Source organism: Pseudochaenichthys georgianus, chromosome 5 (genome assembly GCF_902827115.2).
Source record: "Pseudochaenichthys georgianus chromosome 5, fPseGeo1.2, whole genome shotgun sequence".
Lineage (NCBI taxonomy): Eukaryota > Metazoa > Chordata > Actinopteri > Perciformes > Channichthyidae > Pseudochaenichthys > Pseudochaenichthys georgianus.
In genome coordinates, this window is record NC_047507.1 from 5934367 (window position 1) to 5948365 (window position 13999).

Below are 13999 nucleotides of genomic sequence, written 5' to 3' on the forward strand. Positions count from 1 at the left end.
TCACATGAATCTCCCGCCCCCGACATACAAAGCAAAAAAACCCCGGGGATTTTATGAGAGCAATATATATATATATAAACTCCCCAAACAGGCGAAAACCTACCAGTTTCACCCACTGTCTCTGCCACCTCCCTCCATGCCTGGTTCCTCCGCTTTGTATCCCGTTAATAGTTCTGGTCGTAAAGAACCGGGTGATTTGCTACCGTAATTTCTCGTTTGGAATATGAGGAAATGAACTGCGGTCTGGTTCTCCCTGTGTGTGTGTTTCGCTGCGCTTACCGGTCCGGCAGGCGGAGCTGCAGGATTTCTGCTTCACACACGTTGCATTCCGCTATTTTACTGTCTTTTTCGGACACCTTAAAATAATGCCAGACCGGTGAAGCCATTTTGTCGAGCTTGTTTTGCCGCACACAGAGAAAAGTGTCATGTATTTTACGTAATGCGATCGGCTCTCGCGATCGGCATGTTTAGAGAGCACCGATCGATCGGTAGAGAGTGAGTATCGGCCGATCTCGATCGGTGACCGATCGATCGGAGCATCCCTAGACTCCACAAAACTTCCTGATCTGTGCTCTGGATTTAAGACAGAAAATTCTGTTTGCTTCACAGGAGGCAGAATCTGGTCTAAGATATGATCCTGTCCTCGTACAGAGTATGTTTCTCCACACTGTTCTCACAGGCCTGCAAAATGACAACATTAGAAGTGATCTTCAGCCGTATTTGCAACAGACAACATCAAGTGATGAGCTGCTCCTCGAAAAAGTTAACATTGCTTGTGCCAACGAAGCAGAAAGACAAAATAAAAATAAACTACTTACCCAGCAGCGGCTCAATCCAGCGAGACAACTGCAGAGAAAAAGGGAAAAAATACTAATCTAGACCAAAACAGCAGATTTCAGCCTGATGTTCTGAGTGAACTGAAAGAAATGCGGTCCGATATGGCATTACTGAAAAACATAGGCGCTGAAGTTGCACAAATCAGAGAGTCAATGCGACAGCCTAACCAAGCACAGCCACAGTATTTCACCTCACCTATACCACAAGAATGCCAAGTTGTGCACGCTTAAGAAAATGTTTTGGCTGCAACTAAAATGGAAGTGAGTATTTCACCCATTGCTACAGGTGTGGTAGTAGTGAACATGTTCTCGCAGGTTGCAGGCTGAGAGGAAACGGACCAGACAGAGAGGTCCCTTTAAACGAAACCGGGTTACCCCCACGGGACAAGGAGTAACCAACAACAGTGTAATGTCCCAACAGCATTGCTCATACTACGGTGTCCCTGAAAACGAACAGAAATTCAGAAAATGTGCATCGTGTAAAGAAGACAATTACTGCTCTAAAACCTGTCAAACTGAACATTGGCCAAAACATTACAAAAAATGCAAGCAGCCCCCTCACACACATGTTAATCAGTGCTCTCAACCAAGTGCAAGCACATCCCACACCAGAAAAGAGGACAGCCAATCTCGTCTTGTGGCGTTGGTAGGAAAAAAGTGTATAGTTGAGTGCTACATCCAAGACCGTAAAACTAAAGCATTGTGGGATACAGGCTCCCAAGTCTGCTTTGTTGATGAAAAATGGAAAAAGAGACATTTGCCACAAGAGAAGCTAAGAGATGTTTCAGAGTTCATAATTTGAACATCATTGCTGCTAACGGAGAGAGCATGCCTTACAAGGGCTACATTGAGGTAACTTTTGGATTAGCTGCAGAAGGAGCTGATCCCAAATAACTTATTGTCCCCATGCTAGTAATGAAAGGCAGATCTCTCTCACAGCCTATTCTAGGCTACAATGTCATTGAGCGAATAGTGAAAACCAGCACTTCAGAACAAATGGATGTTCGAAGAAGAGAGCAGTTGCATGAGACTTTAACAGCAGCTATTCCCAGTCTTGAGAAAAAGAATGTCACAGCCTTCATTGACCTAGTGACTACAGAACAGTCATGTGACTATATGGTAAAAACCACAAAAGGGAAAGTCATGGTTCCTAAACACTCTTCTGTTCAAATTGACTGTAAAGTACAGACACAGCCACTGAAGAAAGACACTACCCTCATTTTCGAGCCTGACATACATCCTCAGTGGGCTGAAGGCCTTTAGTTTTGTGATACATTGGTGATGCTTAAAAGTGGTGCTTCACCTTACATTATTCTCGATGTGCAAAACCCCACCGATTACGATATTGAGTTGGCAGGAAGAACTGTTGTGGGCAGAGTGCAGCAAGTCCAGGCTGTGTATCCAACTACAGTGTTAGAGAAACCAAATCAGCATCCTCCAGTGTCAGTCAATCAAGTGAATGCAAAGAGTGAACATGATGCTGACATTCCATGGAATCCACCAATTAACCTCAGTCATCTAAGTGAAACCGAGAAAGTAATGGTGAAAGATATGCTTCGTGAGGAATGTTCATCTTTTTCGAAGTCAGATGATGATATTGGATGTATTGAGAAGCTGAAGTTGAGCATATCACTTACAGACACAGATCTTGTAGCACGAACGTACGTGTCTGTGCCAAAGCCACTATATAAGGAGATGAAAGACTATCTACATAACCTTATTGCACAAGGATGTAGGGCTGTAGCGATACACTAATCTCACGATACGATATACGATATTCAGCCAACGATACGATATATATCACGATATTCAGCCAACGATACGTTTCGATACGGTTCAATATACTTATATCATTTTCTGAAAGATTTTAAAGGGACAGTGTGATTTTGGTGACATCTTGTGAGTGTTCCATTGACTTGGATTGAATTAATTCAACTGAAAACATCAATTATACAATATATGGCTGACCGAGCGTCTACAGCTTGCAAATGCTGGACAAAATGAATCAAAAGATGTGGTGAGAAAATTAGTTTAATTTATTGAAACAGTGCAAACTGTAGCTGTAAAGTGCAGTATCACAATGGACAATGGAGAATGAAAAGGTGCAGCAGGTGGCGAAACACGGGGGACTTGAATGGGACTTGTTAGAAATTAAAATCAATGTTTTGATGGCATAAAGTACCATAAACATACCGTCAGTTTAAATGCTGTTTTATACTGAAAAACCAGAAGTTCTTGTGCACAACCAGTTGTTAAGCTTTTATTCTGAAAATCCTTCATCTCCGGTTAGCATTTAGCATGTGGCTAATATACAATTTACTATAGAGGTGAATTTAGTAGCGATATGACACGGAGTGTTGCACACCGAAACCTACTGATTTCAACACTACAACTATAGACGTCGAGATATTATTATTGCTGAATATTAAATGAAGGTACAGTTTATTTAAATACGTTTGTTTACAGACGTGGGTAGCATGAGACAACATTCGGAACTACCGGAAATGATACCAGCCGTGAGGTATTTTTGGAGTATTGATTACAGCGTTTAAAATGTATTAAATGAAAAGTCATGAAAGAGATAAGTTCAGTTATATATTTAATGTACAATGTCTGAATCCTCTGTAATGCGCAACAACGAACATTGGAGACGTGGAGGGCCGGCCCCCAGCAGCGCCAACCGGCCCACAGAGGATATTTAACAGCTGGAAAGGTGGAGCTCGCTCTCTTCCCTCACGAGAACACAGCTGTTTTTCTGACTGAACCATCTTCTGCTTGTAACATTACCGCGCTTTTTATTAATTAAAGTATACATTTGAACATTCTCAGAGACTCAATTAGTCTCCTTTTTAAAGCTTCTCTCCTGGACGCGAGGATAACGAACACAGTTATCAGACTTAATGTATCGATACCCGCGGCTGAAATATCGATACTTTCTCGGAAAACTAAATATCGATATATATCGCAGGATCGATTAAATTGCACAGCCCTACAAGGATGGGTAAAGAAATTCAGCTCACCATATGCCTAACCTGTTGTCTGTGTAAGAAAAAAAGATGGCAGCTTACGTCTTTGCATAGAGTACAGAGAGTTAAACAAAAGACACACCCTGACAGACAACCGATACCCGAGTGCAGGACATCCTTGACAGTCTTGGCGGTCATACTTGGTTTTCATTGTTGGACCAAGGGAAGGCCTACCATCAGGGTTTTATAGATGAAGACAGCAGAACTTTAACTGCATTTGTGACGCCGTGGGGCCTGTATGAATGGATACGAATTCCATTTGGGCTGATGAATGCACCAGCAGCCTTTCAACGGTGCATGGAAGAGTGTTTAGAAGAAGTGCGAGACAACATCTGCATCCCCTATTTGGATGACACACTTGTGTACAGTCAATCGTTTGAGGACCATGTGAACCATGTCAGAAAAGTTCTACAGCTGTTGAGAAGATATGGAATCAAATTGAAGCCCGGCAAGTGTGAACTTTTCAAGCGTGAGGTTCAATACCTGGGAAGAGTTGTTTCTGCCGAAGGTAGCAAAATCGATCCAGCTGGCACCATCGCTGTGAGATCATTGAAAAATAAGAGACCGAAAAATGTGGGAGAGCTTCGAGCTATCATGGGCTTGCTAAGCTACTACAGACAATACATACAGAACTTTTCCAGAATTGCTGGACCACTTTATGACTTGTTGAAAAGTACAGCAGAAGACAACAATGTAACAGAAAGCAGGAGAAAAAGAAGACGAGTCACAGAAAAAAAGAAAGGAGTGCCGTCACACAAACCAATTGTGTGGACTGAAGAACATCAATGCATCCTGGAACGGCTAATAGACTGTCTGGTTGAGCCCCCAGTCTTCCCTGACTTCTCACTGCCATTTGTCCTCCATACAGATGCGTCAAACCAAGGCCTTGGCGCAGTCCTATACCAACAGGATGGTAAACTCTGTGTGATCGCCTACGGTTCTCGGACACTGACAGCCTCTGAACGAAATTACCATCTCCACTCAGGAAAATTGGAATTTCTCGCATTAAAGTGGGCAGTAACAGAAAAATTCAGAGACTATTTGTACTATGCGCCTACAATTACTGTATACAGTGATAATAATCCACTTACCTATGTCCTGTCGAGTGCCAAGCTTAATGCAACTGGATATAGATGGGTAGCCGACTTTCACTTTACCATTCGATACCGTCCAGGGAAAGAGAATGTGGATGCTGACAGTCTAGCAAGGATGCCTGTAAATGTTGAAGAGATGATGAACAAATGTACTGAAGAGCTCCCATCAGACTGTGTGGCAGCTACAGCCCAAGCAGTCGAGACTCAAGACTCAAGCTCATCGTTGGTCTGGCCAGTACTTACCACTCTCCAATGTTCATCAGTGAGTGAAGCAATGTATAAATCATTTTCAGTTCCTGAAATAAGCACAGGAAGACGACAAAAACATTGGTCCAGTGATGCAGTGTAAACTGAGGGACAACAAGCCAGATAGACATGCATTGAGTAAACAAAGCAAGTGCCTTCTCCGCGAATGGGAAAGACTCCATATCGATGACGATGGCATTCTTCGCAGGAAGACAGTTAACAGAACACAGCTTGTATTACCTGAGAGGCATACAATCACTGTACTGAAAGAGTTGCATGATGAGATGGGCCATCAAGGCATTGATCGTACAACATCACTGATTAGAGACGGATTCTTTTGGCCATACATGCAAAAAGAAATTGAACACTATGTAGCGAGGACTTGTACTTGCCTTAAGCAAAAAACACCATGCAAAGAATCACGTGCACCTCTCACAAGCATTGTCACTACTCAACCCTTTGAACTGGTGTCAATAGACTTTCTTCATTTGGACAAATGCAGCGGCGGCTATGAGTACATACTGGTAATCGTTGACCATTTCACTCGTTTCGCCCAGGCTTACGCCACCACTTCCAAGTCTGGCAAAACTGTTGCTGATCGCATATTTAATGATTATGCTCTCAAGTTTGGTCTACCAACACGTATACATCACGACCAAGGCGGCAAATTTGAGAACCAGCTTTTTGCCCAGCTGAAAAAGAACTGTGGTGTACTTGGGTCGCGAACAACACCATATCATCCTCAAGGAAATGGGCAAGTTGAGCGTTTCAATCGAACGCTGCTACAGATGTTAAAGACACTTACTGATAAACAGAAGACAAACTGGAAGGAATCATTAAACAAGCTGATCTATGCATACAACTGCACACGTTGTGAGGTAACAGGCTTCTCCCCGTTTTACCTTCTGTTTGGAAGATCCCCAAGGTTACCCATTGACCTACTGTTTGGTCTAACATCTGAAACAGGAACAACAGGCCATCGAACATACATGGAGAAATGGAAAAGGGAAAAGTGAGAAGCTCCATGCTGTTGTTGATCGTGTCCTTGTTCGAAACAAGACACCGAGAGGAGGCACTGGAAAGCTTCGTAACCATTGGGAAGAGAACATCCACTATGTAATCCGCCAGGTCGGAGAAGACATTCCAGTTTATGAAATCAGACCTGAGCAGGGAAGAGGAAGATCGAGAATAATGCATCGCAATCTGTTGATACCTTGTGATCACTTACCTCTGGAAATTCAGCCAAAGACAGTGTCCAAGCAAAAGAATGAAAGAAGGATGACAGAGACAGCTGCTGAAGGCACAGCTCAGGAACAGGAAGATGACGAAGAGGAGTTTGAGTACTACTACAAGCCAGTAGAACATTCTCAAAGGCCCTTTATTGATGTAACTATGGAGCAGTCTAACACACAAGATGGTGCTGAACAGAACACACCAGTGTTGAGTACAGATGAGCCTGTGGTTAAAGAGATGCCTATAACAAACGCACAAGAAGATGTGCTGCCAGAGGAAAATTGTGAGTGTGGAGATGTTCAACCAGTTGAGGAAGCACAGAATGAGAACCCAACATCCCCATACTCAGATTCAGGTGGAGATGAAAGGGAGCAAAGAGATGATCTACCAAGGAGGGAAAGGCGAGCCCCTAGATTATTCACTTATGATCAACTTGGGACTCCAACATGCTAATGCAATGCTTTGCCAGTATCAACCAAGTTTATTTAGGCAAGGTCAACTAGTGACAATGTGGACAAATCCATTTCAAGTTGCCCAACCATCAAATGTGCAGGGATACTACACTGAAAGAAACGACTTGTAGGATTTACTTGATTAAATCTTAGCAAGTATTTGCACTTAATTTTTTAAGTATATTTTACTGCTGTAATATCAAGTAGAACTTACTTTCCACCAGACGTAACATTTGTGAAAATATTAAGTAAATCTTACTTAATGTTTAAGTTACACGTTATATTTATTTGAACTAATTAAGTAAAGTCCAATTATTTTCTTCATGGACAGAAACATCACTGTTATCAAATTAAATATTATGTATCTGTAATAGTTACTGTTATGAGGTAGATAAGTAGATTTTATCATATTTTTTCTGTTTAAAATGTTGAATGTTTCTTTACCTAAGGAGAGGGAAAAAACATATAACAGAATATGAATAGACGGCAACAACTGTAATCCGTGTGAGAGAGAGAAAGAGGGAGAAATGTTTATACGGAGAAAGAAAAAAATGTCAGAGGGGGAGACAGAGATTGATACAGCTCCCTGAAACTGAGCAATTGCAACATGGACAGTGGACAGTACATATGAAGAAGTCAGTTGGGATGTACGATCCAAGATTGTTTTTTGCCATGTCTTTAAGACAGCAGGTTCACCTTCAAAGCTTGTACTTTTGGGGTCAGCTTAATCCCATCCAGTCCGAGAAAAAGTTTCTGGAACACCTCAAAAGTGTAGCGCAGTGTTGGGGGGTATGCCAGGTTTAAGGCATAAATCAGCCCCATAAGCAGCGTGCATGCCTCTGCAGTACTGCGGCATCCTGGCATCATCCCTCTGCCTTCAAGCAGGAGGGCTGCATCCACTGGATCCTCTTCATTGGCACCATGGACAACCAGGATCTTCAGGACGTGTTCAGTTGCATCACTGCGGCTGTCCTCATGCATACAATTTACACAAAAAATGAAGTGAGAAACATAAAATCAAAAAAAAAAAGTGACTTCATTATCAGGGCAGAATCAACACATGTGCTAAAGACCATCATTAACTCTGAGACCCTAGGGCCCTAATCCGGGCCGGACAATTGTACTGCCTTTCAGAGGCTCTAGAGGGCTCAGTTCTGAAGCTAGAGTAAAGATGATATCATATGAAACTAGGATCTGAGGAATCCATTGGTGCCTTGTCAAAACCATGTCATGCTGATCAGCAAAGAGGCTAAATAACACTGCAAAGATAGGCAACATTTTGGCGAGGGAAAAATGACATGACCATATTCAAAGGGGTAATCCCCTGACCTTTAAGCTCAAGATAACTGAATGAAAATGTGTTCTCTGGAACCTTCTTTAGGTGCATGTGAGTGTTTTTTTTAATGATCTGGTAAATTACAGTTAAGGTTAGCTAGCTAACAGCACGTAACATATCTAAAACATAATCTCTCAACTTTGTGAGCTCATGCACAGAAACGTTAACATGGTTCAAGCAAACAAGAATCAGGCTATTATGCACAAAGACACATATTATCATAAGTCTTAAACAGAGAGACAATAACATACCAACACTTCTTTTTCCAGCGATGCAGCTCCTCCGACAGCCTTCAAAGTGCAAACCCAACTGAAATGTCGTCCAAAATCGCGGTTATCTTGTCTTGTCAAGACGAATGCGCGGATTCAAACAGCTACTATGATTTTAGATTAACATTTACTTAGTATTTTAAGGTTTATGAGCAGTGACTATAAATCATTTAAATAGTATATATATAATAAAACGTACTCCTCCCACACTGTAAATGTATGACATGAATAAAAGGTGTATAGATTTAAAATGTTACTTAAGAAATTCTAGTTCTTTGTGAATCTTGATATTACCATGTAAAAAGTACGACAGTTAATTAAATATATTTTACGACACAAAAGTCAGTTTTTTGAGTGTAGGCACAAAACAGACATGGACAGTGTATTATAGAGAATGGTAGGACTGAGACCGTTTGACACAAACAGAAACAGTAGTTCAGTAGATTTATTGTGTTGATGCCAACATTAATCACTTTATTGACACACCTCAAGATCAAATTGAACATTTCAGGTTCAGGACGACATCAAATTTAGCAGGGGAGTGTGTAATAGATTGTTTTTGTAACATTGACAGTATTTTAACTGTTACCTTTGACCTTTGTTAATGTAGTTTAATTGTAGGATGTTTGGAAAGGATGAGAAGGTATTCTGTCTGCGCTTGTTTGTGTTTGTTTTGGAGACGTGTGATCTGTTAAACTGTGATCGACTAGATGGCCTTGATCTGGGAGACGGAGATCGATTGCTCTTGTCTCCGCCCATATATGTAATATGTTGTCTTTATATTTTAGTTAAATAATTCTGTGAGGGTTCTGCTATGTTGTCAATTATATAATCTTATCAATGATATTGTGGTAATTAAGAAGTTTCATGATTGAAATACAGTGTTAATAGCCACGTTGTATGTTCTATTGAAAGGTGTTGCATTTGTTGACTCACTCGAGTAAAGTACCGGAGAATGAAACCTAACTTTAACTCTTGTCAAAATTCTTCCCTTTTATCAGGGGCGTAACATCCTTATATCTCACACACACCCACACAAACAGAGTGAATGTGCCAACCAAGGAACCATGCTTTCTATGTGTAAAAAACAAATGTAATGTGTCAGTCAAAGTCCATCTTTGTTTAGGATGATGACTCAGAATTTACTAAATTATCCAATACTGTGTGATCTCCCTAATCTGGGGTTCAGCTGTTTAAAGTAGTGGTGCACGATAATTATCGGTCCGATATTAGGAATTATGACGTCATCCCGATAAAAGTATTAGTAGCCCCGATAATATACAATATATTTTTTGGGGAAAAAAAGAAAGAAAAAAATGCTGCGGTGTGGGTGGATTGGGATGAGGGGCGCTTGTTTTTCACTCGGCTCCTCCCGTTTTGCCAGTACTGTGGTATTAGTAGGCTTGTTTGAGACAAGCAAGACCTGCGCAGACCTGCGCAGTTGCGATCAACGTCTTGCTAGTGCGTTGCATGATGGTTAGTCATTTTGTCCGACTTGCTCTGGAGGCTCGCCCACATGAGACTTTGAAATCTCGCGGGACAAAGACGCCCGCAGCCTTGAGAGCGAGGCGAGGCGAGTTGGCGCAGTTTCTCTCCACGAGCTGCGGAAGCGAAATGCTTGATGGGAAACGGCTCGCTGGTATCTCGAGCTGAGCGCTCATTGGTGGTTTTTACCACGTGCTGCTGATGAAGCTCTCCAATTGGCTCAGCAAAAGTTTTCTGTTGTTTTGTGTCAGTTTTACGTCGCCACATCCATTCCCATTTTTCATCATTGTTCCACAATGTTTATCATCATGAAATTAATATCTATATATTTTATACTATACTGCTTACCGTTTTCATACTTTATATATCTTAGCATATTCATACACACTGTTCATACTGCTCACAGGCTGATATCTAGTGTATTCATACCCCACTGTTTATTCATCATTCAATTCATTCTATATGTTATTCTGTAGATTGTGAACATTACTTTCCACTTCACTGCTTGTTGCACCTGAGAAGCTAAACTGCATTTCGTTGTCTCAGTACCTGTAATATGTGCAATAACAATAAAGTTTCTCTTTAAGTTAAACCAAATCATTAAAATAAAATCTATTGTAATGATTTGGTTTAACCTTATTTATTGAATACATCATTTAAAATGGCAAGATTAAATCAAATTACATCCATGTTGTACACATCATAAAGCTTAAAGTGGCAGCTAAAGAATTAACACAGCAGCAGGTTTGTTCAATTCATGCTCATGAAGCTTCATGTGTGCGGATCTGAAGGGACTGATCATTTGTAGCCTGTCCACCTATCAGTTTTGCAGACATTAAGAGGGAGGAGCATTTCTAATTATGGAACCCATGGTGTGGTTCATCATCATGACTGAATTAACAAACCTATATAAAGCAATGGAGATCACCTTTGTCTACAGTGGGTAAAATGGAATTTCCGCCATTGCAAACCCAGCCAGTCAAGCCGACTCCGAGTCCGAGCTGTCCGACTTAAGACGAGCATTTTGACACCTCCCCTGGCTGCGATCGGCTACTCTCGTCTACTTTCGAGGCGAGCCGCAATGTGTCTCAAACAAGCCTAGTGGTTTAGGAAGAGGGGAGTTTTTCACAAATCCAGCGCTCCCTAACTCACGCCTGTCTGTGACGTAAATGGCGTGCGGCCGTGAAGCCAGGACAGTAAACAAACATGTCGTCGGTAGTATGGGACTATTTCAAAGTTTCAGAGTTAGATAGTTCGCTTGCTATTTGTATTAACAGATGCAGAAGTTCCACGAGGAGGGAAAAAGGCAACGAGCTATAATACTTCCAACCTGATTAGTCGCCATCGCTACGATGGTGTGTTAACAGCGTACGAAGACGCCTGCGCTGCTAAACTAGCGGCGAATCCAAAGCCAGCTGCAAAGGCACCGGGGCTTTTACCTATCGACGAGGCTTTTGAAAAAGGCAAGAACTTTATTTGGGAAAATAAATATGGTCACTTTGAAGTCAAAACTGTTCTTGGCTTTGCTTTGTTCATAGTAGTAATGCTCATGTCATTTGCTCACTACTAGTCTTTTTTTTACCACCAGGTGTGCAAAAACTACAGGTACATTTAATATATATATATATTATATTATTATCGGTATCGGTCTTGAGAAGCAGGAAGTTATCAGTATCGGTTTCAAAAAAACAATATCGTGCATCCCTAGTTTAAGGCGCTGTTTTCCCACCACTGTGCTTCTGCAAACGCTGACTAGACAAACCTTATGAAGCCTTCAGGCCTAAAACACCAATATTTCAACACACAGCAGCTCTGTCCCCGTTATTCCACACACACCCCCGCCTCTGTTAGTACACATTTACTGACACAAACATGTGTATCGTCTGTTGTAAACCCAAATACATTAAATAAAATAAGAACTCATTCTCAAAAAAGATAAACGCCATTCTTAAAATGTATTGAAAAAAGCGATCATGAAAATGTTTCCAATAAATGAATAAAATGATTTTTGACCACTTTGTTGTTCAGATATGTCACATATTTGTAACTAAATGATACATTAATTGAAACAAAACACTATAAACTGAGGAGTGACTCCCGTGAGGTTCATGTATTTTCTTCACTCCGCTGGGAAACTGCTCTCATGAAGCATCAGATCAGTGCATGCACTGCATCGTCCAATCAGCGATACACAGTAAGGGGGCGGGGCGAGTGTCTGAGGATTTCATCGAAGGATGGTCTGGTGGTTCCTCGTTCCTCGCTCCTCCGGCAAAAATAAGGCCATTGGGACGCTATCAAGATGGCGCAGACAAATCAACTTCCGGTGAGACCGAGACCGAGGAGCGAGGAAATGAAAAATAAGAGATGTGAGAAGGGCCCCTGGTCTGAGTAAATCTGTCTTCCTCCTTAGATAATAAACTAGTTCTTCAGGAAGTGTGCAGCAGTCTAGATTAGAGCTGCTGCTTAGACTTGATTGTATTTATTATGGCACAGGACTATGGGAGGGCTCCAAAAGAGTGTTCATACTTTTAAAGGGACAACTCAAGACACTTATATATACAGTCAATGCTCAAGACCCACTGGTTTTAATTGGTTTTTAACTGAAATATATGCTTTATTCTGTCCTGTGTTCGTTGACTTCTGTTGGTATAAAGTGTATTTGTTAATTACAAAGTTAAGAGTTGCTCCATTAGGAGGGAGTTGGTATTGCTATTTATTTATTTTTTGTTGTTATTTTATTTTGGTTACTTTCTGTTACTTTTGCATCTTAAAAGTGCTAAATAAATAACTTGAATGCAGTCTGTACCCATTATTACATAATAGGTGCTTCATGACATACATTTTGTATTATATAGTAATATCAATGAAAAAATCTGACCTATATCCTACATAAGAGGACACATTGGTTAAAACTTGTTCAAAAGAAGACAGTTGTATACAGACAGTAACAGTACATCACATGATCGCTGAAACATTATTTTCCATTCACTCCTAAGGGACTCAATCCAACTGTCTGTGGTCTGAGGTGGAACAATTATTCAGATCTTATACTTCAGTAAAAGTAGAAGTACCAGAGTGTAGGAATACTCTGTTACAAATAAAAGTCCTGCATTCAAAATGTTACTCAAGTACAAGTAGATCAGTATTAGCATCAAAATATATTTAAAGTGCCAAAAGTAAAACTATGCAGATTGGTCCATTTCAGAATAATATATAGGATATTTTTTATTTAATTTACCATTAAAGTGTTATCAAAGCTGGTAAAGGTGCAGCTAGTTGTAATGCCTTTGTATACTGCAGGGTAGCTTGTGAATTTACTCTAGGTCTCAAAGTCTGATTTAAGAGCTGATTATATTTCATATCATTAAACTACATCTGTAACTAAATGTATTAAATATATGTAGTGGAGTAAAAGTACACTATTTACCTCTGAATTGTAGTGGGGTAGAAGTACAAAGTAGCAAAACATTGAAATACTCAAGTAAAGTACAATTACCTCAAAATCGTACTTGAGTACACCACTGTAAAACTCTTCTCCACAACACTATATATCCTTTCTGCACTTGTTTACTTAATCCCTTTAACGTAGGCTACAATGCAGTTTAAACTAACAGGACAACAACAACAAAAAGCAATACACATGAGACAAAAACAACCATGAAAAGTGAATTTAGCTGCAAACAACCAAATAAGCACATCACCGACTACTGTATGCATATTATGTAATTTACCCAACAACGATGAAAGCCACCAGGGCTATAGCGATGTAGTTGGTTTGATAGTAAAGCAGGTTGCTGACCACCCTGTTGCTCCATATCGTCAGGTCATTCCCGTCCGGTTTGCAGAACCTCTCCGAGCCGGGGAAGAAGTCTTCCCAGGATCTGAGCGGAGTCTGCTCCACTTTAGCCATTTGCTGCCAGCTCCGTGTACTGATCTGACCAGGACTTCATCACAAGCCTTGAAGTCACCAAAGCATTAAAGCAACACACTGAACTCTCACGAGAAGTTTTAGACAGCAAGCT

General features: G+C 40.8%; 1 protein-coding gene across 1 annotated transcript in view; it reads right to left on the bottom strand.

The window, feature by feature from the left end:
- LOC117446763 (PRA1 family protein 3-like) overlaps positions 1–13975 on the bottom strand; it is a 32182-nt gene extending 18207 nt beyond the window's left edge. Inside the window, exon 1 of the mRNA XM_034083161.2 lies at positions 13709–13975. Coding sequence (XP_033939052.1) covers positions 13709–13887 — 179 coding nt within the window. The 5' untranslated portion in view covers positions 13888–13975. The remainder of the gene's footprint in view (positions 1–13708) is intronic.
- Positions 13976–13999: the final 24 nt, after the last annotated feature.